Raw genomic sequence first — 19,904 nt, forward strand, 5'->3', positions numbered from 1 at the left:
ATATGTTATTACCAGATATCTTTATTCAAAAACATTTGCTTAGAATTTTTTTTTATCGGATTTCTTCAAAATGTATGCATTTGTTGAAAAAACGAGTCATGGAGATAATTTATTTTATTTATCTTCGTAGAATTATCAACTTCAGATTCCTCTATCAGTGTTACATTTTTTTCATTCTTTGTCAATATATATATATATTTGCTTTTTTCGATACTTGAAGCCAATTGGCTTCAAATCATGATTGACAACTTCCTTTCATGCGTGACAAATTTTATATTTGTACATCACATGGAAGCTCATTTTTTTAAAAAAAATTATTAAATTTCACATGAAGAAACGATAATTATTGGTAGGTCCAAATGCTGTTGCTTTGGATTCAAAATAACTTGCTTACAATGTAATAAATAATTCAAAGTACGTATCAAGTTCTTTCTACAGTGAAAACACGTCTCCAATTACCCAGGATCGAAAGTAATTCAGAAAATAAATTTTTTTTCTCCTTGTTAAATCTAAAAGCAGAAAGTGGAGGTTACTCGTAATTAGAAACAAAATCACCAAAAAAAAATCCCATTCATTTCGAAATGGAATGAAAAGGTTTTTTTTAAAAAAAATGCATAAGATTCCAAAGGATGAAAATTTAGTTCTCTTTTATTTGCTAAACGTTTATTAGGATTTGCAATCGAGCAGGGATAATACGTATATTAGAAGAGCAGCAGAACACAGAATATGAAACAAAGAAACAATACATTAAAACTTTTATTAAATAAGAAATTTTCGTTATCATTGCACTTAACAGATAGATTAAATATTTACAATATTTAACAGCAATTGTATAAAGAAAAAAAAAGATCAAACATTTTTTGACAGAATTTTGAAATAATACTTTGTCTCAAAGCGTCTAAGAGCCACTCTGTAGCTGTCTTGAATTTATAAACTAAAAGATATAATAGTATAAAAATGAAACGCAATTCAAAGTTTAAGAAGGAGGAAAAATTGATAATTTATCAAAATCTATTGTTATAAAATTTATAGAAAATCGGCAACATGAATACAAATCTTGGAAAAATTAACACAACAAAAACAAATAATAAATTCAAAAAAACATTATCCAAAAAAATAATTCAAATTTACAATCAAGCATAGTCCACAGAAATGAGCGTATCATTATGAAAATGTTTATGATAAATATTGGCAGTGTTTTTTATTAACGAAAGTATGATTCCACAAAAAAGTTCATTTTTCAATTGTGTGATGGTAAGTATCTTTATCACAAAGCCAGGGCTTCACTAGTATTAAGAAAAGCACACAGGTCCCAAGTCTACTCCAAATTCTTGATTTCTGGAACCAATATCTCTGAAGGCGATGTCCACTATTGGCAATCTCTGCGGTTTATCCGTTTCGTATTTTAGAGTTGTCTCGCCCCTCTGGTTGTCACGATACTGAAAAAGAAGTTTGTATTAATAATTAGAGAAATATAAAAACACTTTAAAAAATTTATTGCTGACTCTACAACTGTTTACTTTTTGCCTTTCAAATAATAAACACTGTCACTCTTTTTATTTCAAGAAAAAAAAAATCTTAATATAAATAAAATTCATTATAGCTATTAGTAAAAAATTACTCTTTTGATGTAATTCTTTTACATTATGTAAACTGACTTCTATTTCCGCTTATTTTATTGTTATATAGCTGTGATAATATTATTAAGGTGTATGTACACACTTAAAACTTCGAAAATTGTTCAAAATATCGATTTTTTTTTATTGCTTGGAAATGTTCTCTGATCTTTTAGCTTTCAAAAGATACTAAGATGCTGTCAATATGCAGAATATTTCTCGAGTTATAATTATTTTTCTTGAGGTACTTTCACTAAAAACTCTAGTTTCGATTTTTTAAAACTCATTTAATGAAGAATGATATTTTTCCACTACGTTGCTTCATTCAAACAATCATAAGTCAACAAGAAATGAACCAAATACAATTATTTATATATCAAAATAATCTGTATAAAACAGTGGATATTTTGCGCCTCAATCAATGTTATAATTATAAAAATAAATTTTTAATAGTTATTTAAAAATTAAAATTACAGAAGCAATCTCGCTTTTTCTCGCTAAAAAAATATATATATATATTTTTATAACTTGATTGAGGCAGACAACATGAATAGGTATAATTTCCAACTAGAATTGAGTGTCTGTACCAATTAGAACTTAAGATATCATATTTCAAAAAATATGCTAATTAGCTCAATTAAGTATTAATTGAATAATTAATAATTAGTGTACTATGGATTTTTTTTATTCAGTGAAATGAGTTTAAACATATTAATGACCTACTGTGAAAAAACTGGATTTTTAAAGTTAAAATTAAAAATAAAATCTTCTAGTGTGTACGTACACCTTAAGGTTTGATCCTAATTAAATCTTTCTTCTCCTTTTTGTTGCAAATACGTCATGACTGGTCCATTAGAAGTTTGCACCGACCAATAAGCATTAATACGATTCTTCTATGCGGATTGTATAAAATATTCAGAAATCAATATAGATTATTATCGCAATATAGGAAAGTGCATAGTGAGGAGAAATATATTTTTATCGGCCAAGAAGTGACCAAATAAGTATATCACTCGGAAAGGATGCAGGACGCCAGTCAATCTCAACTAGTTTCAGTGGTGGTAAGGTGGTCGGCTGCACACAACAAAAAGAACCTCAACTATTGCAACATTAAGCAACTTCGTAAGATGTTTCTTACACATATAATTTGCCCCCGGCCATTTTCAATCCTCAAAAATACAGTTTTATGTGATAATATACTCCCCCCCCCATATTGGGACAAAGCCTACAACGAATTTCTGAATCTTTGACATGTTCGGATTAGAGGATCAATTCTTGTTGTTTTTCTTTAATTTATTTAACGGCCACGATCTATTTTGCAATTCCACATTTCTATTATCGGCAAAAGAGAAAATAAAATAAAAAGTGTAGCTAATTTTTGACGTGTCACGTGCACGGATGCCCAACATCTCCTTCTAAATAACTGGGTCGAATGCAACCAATTTGTATAGTTAGTATTTAAGATAACATTAAGAATACTGTCAACGTTTTAGAGTGAAAAAGTTAATTAAATATTCAATTAATTGGAAATTAACCGGAACTAGAGGCTTACATCCCTTGATGCTCCACTCATCAAATCCCAAGAATCACATTGTGATTCTTTTGGGATAACTACGTGATACAAGCTCACTTCGCTTGCTTGTTATGTAGTTATGTATTTCTATTATTAATAAGAAATTATAACTGCATTAATTACTAAAAGTAAGTTTCAATTGCATGAATTGCTAAAATTAAGTTTTAATACATTATAAAAACTAAATCTTCAGTTTCTAAAATTAAAAATTTCTAGTAGCAGAAAGATATATATTCAATTATTAGGAAGCAAAAATATACCATTCATGAATTTCACATTCATTAAACCTAATGTTAATGATTATGAAATATTTATTTAATTCTACTGTCTAATGAGTATAAATTCATAATTAAAGCCTACCTGACAGGTATCTGACATTGCTGTAAATGCAAACATGGGGTTTCCATCTGCAGACATCTCCAAGTCATTGTAACCCATCAGTTTGACGGCCTTCTTCAGATTGTTCACTTTATTGTTCTTGTAGACCATGAGATTTCGGCAGTGGACGGTGACGTTTTGCTCGGCGTTCTTGCTCAGAAGTTGAAGGAAGCTCATTTGGATGCGATCTGCCCTATAACTGAACTATAAAAAAATAGTGATAATCAGATATCAATGTCGTGATTGAAATGAATTTGTTGGGATTGAAAAGTATATTATTTCTAAGCTATACTTACAGTAAAACCGCCGTTCATTGAGCTGAACCAGGTCTCTTGAGGCTTACCGACATAGTAGTTCTTTTTCTGGATCTGAAATGAACAGATTTGTTGGTCTGATTCCTTAAGTTTTTTATTTATTGCGATTTTTATTTAGTCCATATGAATTATCAAAACACAATATGACCCAGATGAATAATCATAACACTTAATATGATAATAACACTTTTCAATGATATTGAATTATTGAAATCGTGAAAAATATTGAAAAATTTTCATCTGCAATGATTATTAAAGATTTTTTAAAATATACCTATCAAAATACTTAAATTAAAAAAGCTGACTGTATGGATTAGATAGCAATATTGAATTAAACATATTGACACGAATATAAGTGCTCTTTTTAACTCTATCAATACTTAAAAGTCTCACATGCCCGTTCAACGAAACTACGGTGGACGCCCGAGTAGCCTGGACATCAAGTCACTACAAAATTCTTTCCCTTTTTTTAAATATGATTGATTGAATGCCCTAGGCGCTTGCACTGTATATACATACGGTCACCCAGATGGATTTGGGTCACAGGAAGGTTTTCTGAGAACATTCAAAAAATGTCCGAAAATGCATTTGCTTAATAATCTTCAGCTAAATGGATTTGTGTGTGTGTGTGTTTGTGTATCAAACCATTAAGATTCCGGGTTGTCCTTGCGGTTTTTGAGAGGCGAAGGGGTATTTTTTCATCTTAGAAAAAAAATTCAAACATTCCAGTAATTTGAAATCAAATAATCTAAGGATTGAGAGGGTTAAAAAGTTAACGTTTTTAATTTATTTATTCTAAATAATTACTACTATGCATTATGCAGAAAAGCATTCAGATTAAATACAAACAATAGTCTTATATGAAAAATATAAAGATTATTAAATATTATAATATGATATATTTTTATTATTAACTAAGCCAAGCCGTTTGGATAGTAGAAATTCTTCTGCTACATAGGTGAAGACAGTTGCACAACTTACCTGTTCAGGCTTAGCAGACACACAAGTAGCTTTAGTATCTTTATCACAAAATACTTGGATGGCATCTTTAGGATCTCCTTGGTTGGGGTCAACCCAGTAATTACCTAAAAAAAATGAAAACGCATCTGAGAATATACTATTCATACAACAAGAGAAGATGCTTGATACATTGCATGAGATATTCTTCTTCATGTAGACTGCTGGTATTATTGATATTTTCTCAAATATTCCTTTTAAGACATGCTCCACATGTTAACATGTTTCCTGCCATGATCACGTCTAAGATTCATATTTTTCATTTTATTAGATTATCCCTTCTTTACTATCGCTGAGCAAAGGTTTAGGAGATATCACTAATTAGATAATATGTATGAATCGCATGCATGGATAAAATGGCGTCAACGATAACCAACGTGCAGATAGCTATATTTATGATATAAAAAGCCATTCATGAAAGCTTGTAATCTATTTTTTATGTTATTAGCTATATTTATGATATAAAAAGCCATTCATGAAAGCTTGTAATCTATTTTTTATGTTATTAGCTATATTTATGATATAAAAAGCCATTCATGAAAGCTTGTAATCTATTTTTTATGTTATTAGCTATATTTATGATATAAAAAGCCATTCATGAAAGCTTGCAATCTATTTTTTATGTTATAGAATTACATTATTATTTTCAAATTTTTCTTATATATTCAATAATTTATTTTATTTTTAAACTATATAACTTATTTTAAGCAAAAGACAGACTATTTCATTTATTTGCTATCTAGCTATAATGACTAATTTGTTTGGTTGTTAAAATCTAATAGACGGCTTCATGACTTCTGCATACATTGTTAAAAAAAATTCGCCCGACATCATTGTATGAAATCCAACAAGATGAAAGATGGAAAAAGAGACTTTATTCCATTAATATCTGTAGAAACTCACAACACAAGCAGACAGCAAATCTCTAAATAAAAGACAGTAATCGCTCTTAGTGAAAAGAACTAGATATTTCGCTCAGAGATTAACAACTCAAAGTGAGAACAAATCTTCATATAATCCTCCGATACAACGTGACATCACATGGAATTCTCTAGAAAAATCTCTAAATCTCGGTTCTCAACAGGGATAGAGCTTTAATTCCTAGATTTTTTCAGAATCTTCATTTTTGTTGCCAAAATCAATTTTGGTGGTAATTGACATGGCATCCATAAGAAATCCTGTAAACCTTTCTTCTAGCGATAAAAACCACATTTTCGGAAAACTAATGATTAATATATCGAAATACTCTTAATTTCAAATTGTGACGAACATTAACATCTCCTTTATTTAAAAACATTACACTTGTTTTATTTATTGTGCCCATGCATCTTGTTAAATAAGGTAATTGAATTTGGTTCTTAACATTAAAACATAAATTATGCAAGTAATATAACGATGTGAGAAATGATGTTCATGTTCATAAAAATTCAGAAAACTAAATAGTATCCTTTAACTTTCGAAAGTGCTTTATATTTCTAATAATATTTTAATTGAGTTTTGATTATCTACCTAGGGTTCAGTTTTCTAATAGCATTAATGTTTTTTTAATTTAGTTTTTGTTCATACCTTGTATTTTTCAATGTACTCTACTATTTCTCTACCATTCAGTGCATTCCCTCTCTTTGTTGTGATTAAACAATTAAATATAATGCACAATGAAAACATATCAATTATACTGTCCTTGAGAAAATGGGAAATACGTACCGCTGGGTAGTTCTGGGTGAGCGACAAAGAGATCTCGGCAGGTGGTCGCTGGGGTTTGTTTCTCTCCAGACGGTTTGCGGAACTCCTCGTACTCCTGGATGAGCTTGTCATAAAATTCGAACACCAGCCTTTTCTTTTCTTCAATAGGTGTGTCTGCCGAGAATAGCTTGTCTGGTTCATCTCCAAGAGCTGGATCGGGACCCTGAGAAATATAAATATAGTTTAATTCTAAAAGTTAGTTTAATTCTTAAAGTTCTTAGTTTAATTCGAACACATTTCGGATTTCCCTAACAGTAAATTTTAGTTAAAAACCTGGGAATGGTTTCCTTAAAACATTTTCGCATATTCTCTAATAAAGACATTATCCCAGGGAACGTCTTGCATGGTATTGGTGTAAAATAATTACAAAATATTAACCTTTGGCTTGAATTTAGCGTTTTTACTGTATCTCTCGTATGATCCTTGTCGATTGTTTTTGGCAATTAATCCCTGTAAAAGTTAAAAGTATCAAAAATCGAATTTGGGTTTCAGATGCTTTATGAAATTTAGGTTTTAGATGCTAGAAACTCAAATTTGTCCCAAAACTATACTTGTAATCACAAAATGCCATAACAAATTTGATATATTTAATCATTGCATCCTTGAGTTATCGCGTTGACGTGTTTCTGAAAGTACAGACCGACTGACGAGCAATCTCTCGCTGGATTTGGTTCAAAATTTGAGAAGTTCTAGACTATAGATGTTTAATTTGTGTACCGAATTTTCTCTCTCTCTCTGTCTCTTGGTTTTGTAATTATCGTGTTAAATTACATTCTAACTGCTGGACACTGACTTCATCTGAACAGATTTTATTCAAAAATTACTGTAAAAACTATAAAACAAATTTCAACCGACTCACTCAAAATGTTTTTGATTTATTTTTGTTATAGACAGGTTTATATTTTCCAAAAATGTGTTATTCGAAATTAGAGTGGTCTAAAACAGAGAGAATCGTTAGAATCTCGAATGTTTTGGCAATTACTATTCCTTCTCTATACTACGTATCCGAGAAAGTAAAAAACGCTTTTCTTTCATACAATGAAAACTAATACCAAAAGTATTTTTAAAAAACCTTATTTATTCTTAATTATTTAATGAATGACATATATTGTTGAAGTGTAAGTTAAAACATTGAAGTCACCAAGTGTTCGCCAAACATTAGGTCTAAGCCATATTAAATGTAATATTGAATTTAGAGTGTTATTGCTTGGAAAAATGTTCAAATTTGGTAGCCATTTCGCGCATTTAAATCTACTTTGTTGACATTTTAAACATTTTTATAAATCATATTTCCTAATACATTAAGATGATCATAATTCATTGAATCTCTGAATATTATTATTTTTTCACAGAACTTAGATTAGATTTTGTAATTGAACCTATCCATGACAGTACACAGATTTAGGGTACAAGCCGTTCCGAAAGACGCCAGTTTAATGGAATTTAAAAATACAATTCCAATTAAATTTTAAAAATTATAATAAACTAGAGACGGTAACTGACACTACAGCATAGACTCAGAAGATGATCCCAACTAATTCTACAAAAATTTTAATTTGACACTAGATTTATTTATTTATTACAAATGCCCAGAAGATTAGCTATGACGCCATTAGATCTCTAGCCTTCCAATTTCTAATTTTCAGTTTAAAAACACAAGCGCAGAGCACGAGTCAAGATGAGTAGCATCAAAAATTTGATGCTGTCCTTGCAGACGACATGAGGGAGAGTCACAAAGCCCAAGTGAATACAAGTACGCGAGCAAACAGTCACGGCCTGTAATAAGGCGGAAAAGTGCAACAGCTGCACTTCTAGGAAGATCTGGTATCAACTGTGTATCCTCAAGCAGTGACGCCCATGACTTACCGGCAGAGTCCCACAGTTCTCCCTGCTTTATCCTGGAGGCATATCTCCTTTTTTATGCCAGATAATTTTAATTATATTTTACAGCTCATGTCTATTTGTAACTTAAAGATCATAGCTGTGCACAATATAATTAAAGAATTTCAATTATATTTCAAGATAATTAGATGAGAATAGAATTTAGTTCTTAGAGATTCACTATAACCATCAACCACTTTCTTTAACCATGAACCATTTTTTCTTCACGGTTAAAGACAAGCATTTTTAAACAGCAAGAACTGTTATTTTGCTACTATGGTTCTAGTTGGGTATAGTAAATGAATGCTATGAATGATTGCCATTCTATTAAGCTGCTAACCGGACATTAGTGTTATTTTACAGAATCTGCTAAAACTCGTTTATTTTATGGGGATTTTAATTAATTTTTTCCCCTCCTCTGAGTTTTTTGAGTAGAATATCCCTTGATATAATACCTATGAAATATACAATATTTGATATAATTGATGAATATTAGTGTTATAAAATTTTTCTTCTACAAATACCGCTAATTAATCGCTAATTCAGCAGCTTGCTTGCTTGCTGTCTAATCCTCTCCAAAATCTTTACTTGTCGGCGACTCCGACTCTCACACACGACTTCTGACGATACACACCACTTCAACTTCGCTTCAGAGTGCCCGTCTTTTATAGTTTCGGGAGGCGGGGCTAGAATATTCAGACCAATCAGAGCGTACCAGAGTGTATCTTGGTTCCTACTGGATAGATCGTGAAACTTCTCAAACTTTCCAGTATGATCCATTTTATCGCCAAAGTCGCCAAATTCATCGTCAAGCCGCCAAACGCTCGCCAAGTTTGTTGCCAAGCTCTGAGGTCATTGACGCAGCACCCGCTCAGCATGCACAGGACAGATCTTACAACTTTTTTCCCACGATGACACTATTCATGCCGGGTAGTAAGATTACAGATTTGTAACAATAGTGTATTTCAAGATGATGATAAGATAATTTTGTTAATATAAAGAATGGCATCCGTATCCAACTAAATTTTTAAAAATTAATATTAAAATTTATCCATTTTTTAAAGTATTTATTTAAGTTTTGAGTTTCAAATAATGCTTTTTTTTTAATCTTATGGAGTACAGTAAGTTATCCTGCGTGAGAAGTTGAAGGTTTCTAAAATACTCACTTTCATTTGACCTTGGCTAAACAAAGCAGCTAAAGCACTAGCTTCATATCCAAATGGTTCTCCGGGGGGTCCAGGAGGTCCAGGTGGACCTGGTGGTCCTAAGGGACCAGGTTTGCCTGAATCTCCAGTATGTCCTCTAGGTCCTACAGGTCCGATTAAACCAGGGTTTCCTTGGCTGCCATCTCTTCCAGGAGGGCCTTTAGGTCCAGGTGGACCCTACAGAGATATCAGATAGAAATGTTTAGCATGGCAATAATTATATCCAAAACAGATTTTTTTTTTTGTTAAATAACTGAGATAGAAAAAAAAAATATTCAGAAAATTTATGTAATCAAATTTTTTGTAGGAATCATATTGAAAGTTTAATAAAACTTACCTCCATACCAGGAACACCAGGTGGCCCAGGGGGTCCCTTATCTCCAGGAACACCCTATAAGATATATATAACAGTTCGAATAGTTATTGACCATATAAGTGTAAGAAAATTATATTACTGAAATTAAGTTTGAGGCTTCTTTATGCTGTATTACTAGATGTTATACAGCGGTAGATTTCCAACTAACAGTTACCTAAGGCCGTTGAGTATAAGTGGCAGTCTCCGCGGCCAGCTCAATCTAACATGGTCTAAGCAAGTAGGCCATTTTAACAGATGTTATTTAATACATAAATTTGTAAAAAAATCATATTGTATATGTTAGAAAATTGTAGAATAATATTAACATATCTTTCAAACTTCGTTCACATGGCTTTTACAATACTTACTAAAAAAAAAAAAAAAATCAAACATTTGTTTAAATAACAGAGCGCACTATTGGGGATGCTTCGTAATAACAAATCATAATAAATAAATGAGTTATTAATTGTACATTTTCATAAAATTACTGAAATAAAAATTGATTTAATATAAATCACTATCATGCTGATTAAATTCAAAGTATACTAAAAAGTGAAACTGAATTGGCCAGTACATTAAATGTACATTTTCATAAAATTACTGAAATAAAAATTGACTTAATATAAATTATAATGATGCTGATTAAATTAAAACTATACTGAAAATTGAAACTAAATTGGCCAGTTTATTAAAAAGAAACTTCATAATCCATATTTGCGAAGTAGTAAATTGTCAACACTCGTCTTTAGCGACACACCTATTCATCCCAGTTGCGTGAATTAAATAAGATCTAAGCATTTTAAAAACATGGGCAAAAATGTCCGATAAATCTTTAATTTGAATATAAAATTATTTAATTATTTAATTTATTACCATTATAATCAAATTATTCAATATAAATATCACCGGTATATAATTATTATCTTTATTCGATAATAAATTGTTTGATTACTATATTTTTGCTAATAAATTTCTCGACAACTCATTAATACTTGATGTCATTATTAACGGTATAAGTATTACAAACTATATAATTATAATTATTATAATCAAGTTACCAAAAATATAATTTCCATGTCAAATCATTATTTCTTTAAAAGCAGATTAAATGGCTTCGGACTCTTATTATTTTACGACATAATCCATCGGACATAAGCGTTTGCTTTTTTGCAGATAGTAATTATTTATAAGAATTTAGTTCAATTAGTTGAACTGAATTCAAAACTTTCTAATAAATTCTCAAAGTGTGATAAAAAAAAATCTTTATTTGCTAATCTAATCTATCCTTCTAAAATCTAATCTACCCTCTTAAATTGCAAACTCTTGCTTACAAATTTTATATTCATTTCTTAATATAAAAATTTCAAAATTGAAATTCTATCATTTAGTGATATTGATTAGTTTCTTTTCCAGCCTTAATAAACAACGGATTAAAACATATAAGAGAATAAATTATTATAAAAGTGGAAGACAGTTTTTGACGTACCGGCTGTCCAGGCAAACCTTGTAGACCAATTAGACCACGATGACCTTTCATTCCCTGTTCACCCTGATCACCTCTATCCCCTTTCATGCCAGTCGGTCCAATTGCTCCAGGTGCACCTCTGGGTCCTTGAGGTCCAGGCACTCCTCTTGGTCCAGTTTCGCCTCGTTCTCCTCTTTCTCCTACAGGGCCAGCAGGTCCAAGAGCTCCTGGAGGACCCTATGTATTGGGTTACAAAAATATGACATTCGGTTTAATCATATAATTTACATTATTCTAACTATTTAAAAATAAAATTAAGGAGAGAATAATTGTCGCACTTGAGTTCCTTGAAGACCTGGTGGGCCGGGAGGTCCATGAGGCCCTGGTGGTCCTTTGTCACCTGGTCTTCCAGAAATACCTGGTTGACCTTCTTTACCCGAATGGCCCTATAATTTTTAACACACAAATGATATTGGTAAACTTTCATTGTAAGATAAAAAATAAATTATTATTGATATTCAAATAAAACGCTAAGCATAAAATGGCAGAGAAATATCACATTTATTCATTTTTTTCAAGGGTAGACAAAAAAAAAATATATTCTCCAAGAATATAGACATCTTAAAAAGAAAATTTTATTTTAACCATTAATTTTATGACTTAATGTTTTAAGAAGATAAAATTATTTTAAGTCTGAGTTATCAAACAAGATTTTCATGTTTTTTTTTCTATGTTGGAAAGTTTCTTTAATACAAATCCTTCTGAAATTAATTATTTCTTTTTAAAATAAAAAATACTTTTGTTCATTAATACAGGCATAAATAAATTCCGTTTTTAATTAATTATATGATTAAAATGAAATATTTGATATTAAAACAAAAACAATTTTAAAGTATAAAATTACTTCCATTTCCTGTTTTAAATGTCTTTTTCTCTAATCTTAAAAATGCGAAATTTTGGAAATTATAATTTAATAATTTTACAGTATTTTTTTAATACATTATAGTTAGTACATAATAATCGATCCATTTCAATGCAAAATTCAAATGCATAATTTTAAGTATTCAACTCACAGGAGGTCCTTGTTCACCATGTGGTCCAGGAGGTCCTGGTGGTCCTTGTAATCCTTGAGGTCCGGGAGGTCCATCAGCACCACTTTTACCTGTCATTCCTCTATCCCCCTGAAAACGGATAATTTAAGCTATTTTTAGCAGTTTGAATAAATCAAAAAATTTTAGTCTTGAAATAGAAATTCGAGATTCCAAACAGCAATAAATGACTGCTTAAAAGCTTCTAATTTATACATGATTCAATTCCCAATTCATCATAATCATTGTAACGATGGAGTATTTTGTTCATATGATGCATAGCTTTGGCCATACTTCGTTTAATCTTTCTAGATTTCGTAAATTTTCTATTTCAGTTATTATTTCACTGCTCCTATTAAGAAATCGTACACGTTGTTACAAGTTTTCACAATGTGCGCTATTTATGTCATTTTAGTATAATCTATTGTTAATCCATCAGCAGTCGTATATTTCCTTATTAGCTTTATAATCTTGAGATTACAACAAAGACAAATTCTTCTTTTTAAAAAGGGATTTTAACGGGGATACCAGAAACTGTTTTTTCGTTTATAAGCTATAAGAGCATAAATTTCGCTCTCCATTTATACCATCTGTTGAGTTACTTCTCCCTATAGTTAAACCTAATATTCACCACCAAACCAATAAACCTAATATTCTCTCATTTTGTGATTCAATTCAGCAAGGAATTAAAAACTTCTACAAGGTGACTAGAAACCTAAAAGATTATTGCCATGAGGGGAATTAATTCTTACATATGCTCTACGGTTGGAGCATTTGTAAGAGTTCATAAAACTATTCTAGTAGAGCATCTGTTTAAGCCAGTAAGAAGATTAAGGTTTCATTAGTCAAGTTTAAAAATACTTTTAACAACAGTACTTATACCTATTTCAGTATATGTACTATTTTAGGTAGATATTTTTAGAATACCTATTGTTACTACTTTTAAAATACCATTAACAATAAGAAAATTAAAGTAAGAAAAAATTATGTTAAAGTAAAGAAAGCATTCACTGATACTGTATTTGTAACTGTAGGAAGATCAAGTATGTTTTTTGTTCAGATGTAAAAAAAAGTAAGTAAAATTTTAAAAGTGTCAAAATTTTAACTAGAAGTTTAAAGATAGCCAATAAGAAGATATGTACTAATTTTAATATTTAAATATATGAACATACCGGTGATCCACGTGGCCCTGGTGGACCAGGTCTTCCTTGTATACCAGGGACACCAGGTAATCCACGATCTCCAGCAGGGCCTGGTGGTCCAGGTGGTCCAGTGAGACCCTAATAACAAATTGTAAGCATTAAATTATTAATAGTACAATCATCAGTTACTAAAAAGGTGAAATAAATTTATAAAATCTAAGCCAAAAAATAACAAGTATTCTTAATAAAAGAACTATAAATAAACGCAGAAATACTTATTTAAACTATTTTTTAAACAAAATAACTAATAAAAGAAATTTTCAGGTTTAGTTAAAAAAAATTAAAAGACAATACAATTTATTTTGTAGCTTAGATTTAATGAAAGAAGTACACAATTATGTTATTTTAATTTAATAGAACTTTATTATCTGGCATTCTGTTTTTCATAATTTGAAGCAAACAAAAGTCATTTATTCTTCTTTTTAATAATATAACAATTTCCATAAAATATATTCTTTAATAACTTTATTCTCTCTTTGAATGTATTTCATAAAGTCCCCGTTAAATTTCAAAATAACCCATATAAGTCTATTATATGAAGAATATTTTACGTGTAAATATTGAAATGAACGATTACTGCATAAAGATATAAAATTCTATATCAACTTACGGGCGATCCTTCCGATCCAGCTTCTCCTTTTGGTCCGGGGAAACCAGGCTGTCCAGGATTTCCTGAAGGTCCAGGGGATCCTGGTTTTCCAGTATCTCCAGGTCCACCCTGTAATACATTTGTAAAAAATATGAATCAATATAAATATCTAATTATTTGAAAGTCATTTAAAATACTGAGAACAAAATTAAAAATAGCATTAATAAAATAATTCATTTTTCTATTAGATAGAATATAATTGAGATAAAAGCAATAAGTATTTTCTTTATAAATAGAAAAAGGCATTCTCAGTTCTCAAATCTGGGATGAAAATGATATTCTTTAAATGATAGTTTTTAATGATATTCTTTAAATAATTGATGAACGATATTTTTTATGATAAATGATAGTTTTTAATGATATTCTTTAAATAATTGATGAACGATATTTTTTATGAGAAATGATATTCTTTGATGATGATATTCTTTAATAATGATATTCATGATAATATTCCTTGATATTCTTTATTATGATATTCCTTAATGACATTTTTGAATAATTTTATAACATAAAATTCGAACTAAAAATGTACGTAAAGAAAATATTAAAGAAATTATGATATAAATGCTGAATATAAATATTCTGCTTTACAATATTAAAGAAAACTTCATATACCTTTATTCCAGTAATACCAGGAGGGCCAGCTGGTCCAGGATTGCCAGGAGCACCCTAATTGAAATGGATATTTATTAATAAAAGATCAATTATGTAAATTAATACCAATAATTCGATGAAATAGATAATGTTTATGCTATTTATTAATTTCAGTGTTAGAATTTTATAATGAAGTTTGTTTACTATTTAAGATTAGTTTTTGTTTTAAAACATACATATACATATATAAAACTAAAAAAAATTTTTTTTTTATTACAATTACTATAAATATATTTTAAATTGAAAGAATAAATTTCAAAATAAATAAGATTTTATACAATTTTTCATTTGTTTCTGCAAAATTATCTTTCCTAACTGTGAAATTTTAAGATTTTTTCTTTTTGCAATAAAATTGGATTTTAATTATAATATATCGCTTTTAAAATCAAATGTTCTTCCAAATTTCAGAAAGTATAAATATCAACAAATTCCTTTACATTAAAGAAAATAAATAATAACTTACAATTTTTATCAGGAAAATTCAACTGGAAAAATATTATATTTGTTTGTTTTACTTCCTTTTACAACGTGTGAATCAAAATAACATTATTAAAAAAAAAGAGTGAAATAAACACATACCGGTTGACCAGGTTCACCAGGGCGACCAGGGGGGCCAGGGAATCCAGCATCTCCCTAAAAATCATTTCTTGTTTGGTAAGTAGAAATTCGATTTTCTTCGCAATAAGTAATAATTTTTAATAATAATAAGTAAGTAATAATAATAATAATAGTAATTATTTAATAATAATTTTTTACGTAAAATATTACAGTCGTGGGTCATAAATTAAAAAAGAAATATAAAATTTATTTTTTTCATTCACAGATACATTTTTTATATTCTTATTTATAGAATTTTATAAATACATGAGGTTTAACTAATTGATTTCAACTTACTTTTTTGCCCTCTTCTCCTCTTGGTCCTTTAGGTCCTCTCAGACCAGGCGATCCCTAAAATTATTAAAGTACATTCATTATCGAAATCAAAATGATTTCAGTATATTCTTGATACAGTATCAGATGAATTATTCTAAGATTTAAAAATAGTATTTGTATAATGTAAGAATTCTCAAAAGCATATGCACCATTACTTTAAAACTTTGCAAATATCTAATTAAAATAGTTTTGAAAGAAATCAAGAAACTATAATGTATCAAAACAAATATTTCAATTCAAAATCTTGTAGGTAAATCCATCATTTTATAGATATCGATTTTTCTTATTGTAAATTATGCTTAATTGTATAAAATGTTCGAAGTAAAATTAAAATGCATTCCTTCTCAAGACGTACTATTTATGATGCAACAATTAGTTTTGGACAAATGTCGTATTCAAATATTTGTGATAATTTTTTACAAAAATTCAATTCAAATTATTTCAATTCAAAATCTTGTAGGTAAATCCATCATTTTATAGATATCGATTTTTCTTATTGTAAATTATGCTTAATTGTATAAAATGTTCGAAGTAAAATTAAAATGCATTCCTTCTCAAGACGTACTATTTATGATGCAACAATTAGTTTTGGACAAATGTCGTATTCAAATATTTGTGATAATTTTTTACAAAAATTCAATTCAAATTATTTCAATTCAAAATCTTGTAGGTAAATCCATCATTTTATAGATATCGATTTTTCTTATTGTAAATTATGCTTAATTGTATAAAATGTTCGAAGTAAAATTAAAATGCATTCCTTCTCAAGACGTACTATTTATGATGCAACAATTAGTTTTGGACAAATGTCGTATTCAAATATTTGTGATAATTTTTTACAAAAATTCAATTCAAATTATTTCAATTCAAAATCTTGTAGGTAAATCCATCATTTTATAGATATCGATTTTTCTTATTGTAAATTATGCTTAATTGTATAAAATGTTCGAAGTAAAATTAAAATGCATTCCTTCTCAAGACGTACTATTTATGATGCAACAATTAGTTTTGGACAAATGTCGTATTCAAATATTTGTGATAATTTTTTACAAAAATAACTAGACGCGGGAATGGAGTTATAGGTATAATTATTTCACCATTATGCAGGGTGACATAGATCTGTGCGAAGTCTTTATAATGTCTATTTTTGCGGATATTATTCAAAAGAAGACTCATCCTGTTTAATATTAAAATTTAATGAAATTACAAAAAAAATTACTATAGACATCAGATTACAATCTAACATTACACGCAACATTCCCCTCAATTTTCCAAATTCCACTAGGCGAAGGCCCTGCTAAATCTTTTCATAACCAATAACGAATATTTCTGATTTTATTTTACACGCCTGGGTTGAAAAATATGATGTCATGTTCATATTAAATGTGAAAAAAATGCAGACAATTTCGTTAATAATTAATTTTTTCTCACACTAGTGAAATTTGGAAAACTGAGACAGGTGTTTATACCGTTAAATAATGATATGCCATTGCTTCACAGACGATGCGATGCATTCTATTATTAAACTTTATATGCATATTTATAACTATTTCCTGTAATTTTTTAATATCTTCACTAGTTTACATCTCTTGGGTACATAGATATTGACCAATTAATAGGCTACCAATATATAAAGCTCTCTTTATATAAATTATGAATATTACTGTCCAGAAAACCCTCCAAAAGTGATTTTTAGACATTTGATAAGATATATCGTTGAATTTTCAGATCGAATAAATCGTTGAATTTTCAGATTTACACCTCAAATAAGTGTTAATTATGTCATGCAATGCTGGAAACATTATTATGAAATTATCTTTTTTGTCCTATTTATAAAGAGTTGATTATATTCCTTCAAAACAATGGTATTCAATACTAATAAGTAACTAATTTCCTTCGACAAATACACAAAATATATTCATTGTTCAAAATTATATTGGCTGATCTAAAATTATTTTTTAAAAAAAGAAAAATATTTGATGAGAATAATCGCTATATTAAACAACTTGAAGACTAATGATATCGTCATAGATCAAATATTGATCAAATAGCTATGATTCATGTACTTCACCCTCATAACATTCTCTGTGTCTAATTGCTACGACGTAGCAATCAGGATAAACTGAAAAAAATGACTAAATAAAAAACTACATATTTAGATTTTCCATTTTTTTTTCGTTGATTTTTTTGTATGCCAATGATAACATTGAACGAACGTCAATGCGCATAACATTCAGGCTATCTAATTGTTACATTGTAAATGTTTAGTTTTTTTTTCTTTTATTTTCGTTAATTTTTCTATAGGCTAAAGATAACGTTGATATTTAATCATAAGTATTCTCTTAATTAATAGACAACTTTTTCATGTCTTTTTACTTTAAATCTATATGAATATGCATCTTATTAATTCTACGGCTATATATTTTACTAACAGTCTAAAAAGTTTTAAAAATCTTTACTTGAGGTCCGGCTTCTCCAGGAGATCCAGGGGAGCCTACATTGCCTTGGTCACCCTGTAAAATAAAACAAGAGTGAAAGACCAATTTTTCAGTTGTTGGTACATATAGATATTTATAATTCAGAAAGAAAAGGAAATATAAAAAACAGGCAAAAGAACCTTCATTACAAATAATTTTTAATGTCTTGTCAATTTCTTTATGCACAATATAATGTCTTGTCAGTTACGTCATGCAAAATATAATGTCCTGTTAGTTACATTATGCACAAGATAATGTCTTGTCAGTTACATCATGCAAAATATAATGTCCTGCCAGTTACATCATGCAAAATATAATGTCCTGTCAGTTACATCATGCACAATATAATGTCTTGTCAGTTACATCATGCAAAATATAATGTCCTGTCAGTTACATCATGCAAAATATAATGTCTTGTCAGTTACATCATACACGATATAATGTATCATCAGTTTAAAATAAAAATAACTTGCCTTTGGTCCCGGAAGTCCTCTTCCACCTTTAAGTCCTGGGGAGCCAGCTAATCCCTACAAATGTTAAAAAAAAGCCAGTTTATCTACACAAAAAATATCGTCAGCTTGTTCTTATGATGCAACAATAGATAAGTTCGCAACACTCTATAATTTTTCAAATATTTGAATACAACGATAAAAAAATTGAAGTGATTTAAAAAACATTGAAGTGATAAAGAACAATTATAAACAAATTGTATTTTAAATAATTTGTCAAGCACATGCAAAATTCACGATATTATAAAATAATTTAAGGATGTGATAATACGCACAACTGGTCCTGGGAATCCTTGTTGTCCTGGTGGGCCAGGTGCTCCTCTGTCTCCTGGTTGTCCAGGAGAACCAGGTTGTCCGTCTGGACCAGGTGGACCCGTTTCACCCTTAGAAAGAAATTAAAAATATATTAAGTAATAATCAGACAAATCAAACATATTTAAAAATCTAACATAAGATATTCGTCATTTTGAAACTTCAGTTTCTAATTTAAGCTTTAGAGAGTTATATTATCCAAACTAAAATGTATAGAAAGATATTTAAAGCAGATATAAGGGAATTGATTGAATTATTTGTATTAATTTAAATTTAATTATTTGAATTAATTTAAATTTAAAATATTTTGTCATATATTTTTTAAAAATCAAGTGGATAAAATGGAATATATATGTGTAAAAGAACGAAATTCCAATGTTATCATTTTATTTAAAATACTATGCAATTTACTTAGAGAAATAAAAACATTGATGGTTAAAATACGTATATCATTCCTATTCTAGTATTCTGTGATTTTAAATCAATCTATTTTTTTTCAAAGAATGTTTCTTAATGTTTTCCCTTTTATTTGT

The 19,904-nt window shown here is 29.1% G+C and overlaps 1 protein-coding gene across 1 annotated transcript in view; it reads right to left on the reverse strand.

Moving 5' to 3' along the window:
• Positions 1 to 738: 738 nt before the first annotated feature.
• The window catches only part of LOC129963058 (collagen alpha-1(I) chain-like), a 66,076-nt gene continuing 46,910 nt past the window's right edge, over positions 739 to 19,904 (reverse strand). Inside the window, exons 32-49 of the mRNA XM_056077083.1 lie at positions 19,335 to 19,442; positions 19,024 to 19,077; positions 18,533 to 18,586; positions 16,035 to 16,088; positions 15,720 to 15,773; positions 15,102 to 15,155; positions 14,448 to 14,555; positions 13,808 to 13,915; positions 12,621 to 12,728; positions 11,886 to 11,993; positions 11,569 to 11,784; positions 10,065 to 10,118; positions 9,689 to 9,904; positions 6,603 to 6,804; positions 4,863 to 4,966; positions 3,864 to 3,935; positions 3,550 to 3,771; positions 739 to 1,439 (exon numbers count right to left, since the gene is read on the reverse strand). Coding sequence (XP_055933058.1) covers positions 1,293 to 1,439; positions 3,550 to 3,771; positions 3,864 to 3,935; positions 4,863 to 4,966; positions 6,603 to 6,804; positions 9,689 to 9,904; positions 10,065 to 10,118; positions 11,569 to 11,784; positions 11,886 to 11,993; positions 12,621 to 12,728; positions 13,808 to 13,915; positions 14,448 to 14,555; positions 15,102 to 15,155; positions 15,720 to 15,773; positions 16,035 to 16,088; positions 18,533 to 18,586; positions 19,024 to 19,077; positions 19,335 to 19,442 — 2,043 coding nt within the window. The 3' untranslated portion in view covers positions 739 to 1,292. The remainder of the gene's footprint in view (positions 1,440 to 3,549; positions 3,772 to 3,863; positions 3,936 to 4,862; positions 4,967 to 6,602; positions 6,805 to 9,688; positions 9,905 to 10,064; positions 10,119 to 11,568; positions 11,785 to 11,885; positions 11,994 to 12,620; positions 12,729 to 13,807; positions 13,916 to 14,447; positions 14,556 to 15,101; positions 15,156 to 15,719; positions 15,774 to 16,034; positions 16,089 to 18,532; positions 18,587 to 19,023; positions 19,078 to 19,334; positions 19,443 to 19,904) is intronic.

Source organism: Argiope bruennichi, chromosome 3 (assembly GCF_947563725.1).
Source record: "Argiope bruennichi chromosome 3, qqArgBrue1.1, whole genome shotgun sequence".
Classification (NCBI taxonomy): Eukaryota; Metazoa; Arthropoda; class Arachnida; order Araneae; family Araneidae; genus Argiope; species Argiope bruennichi.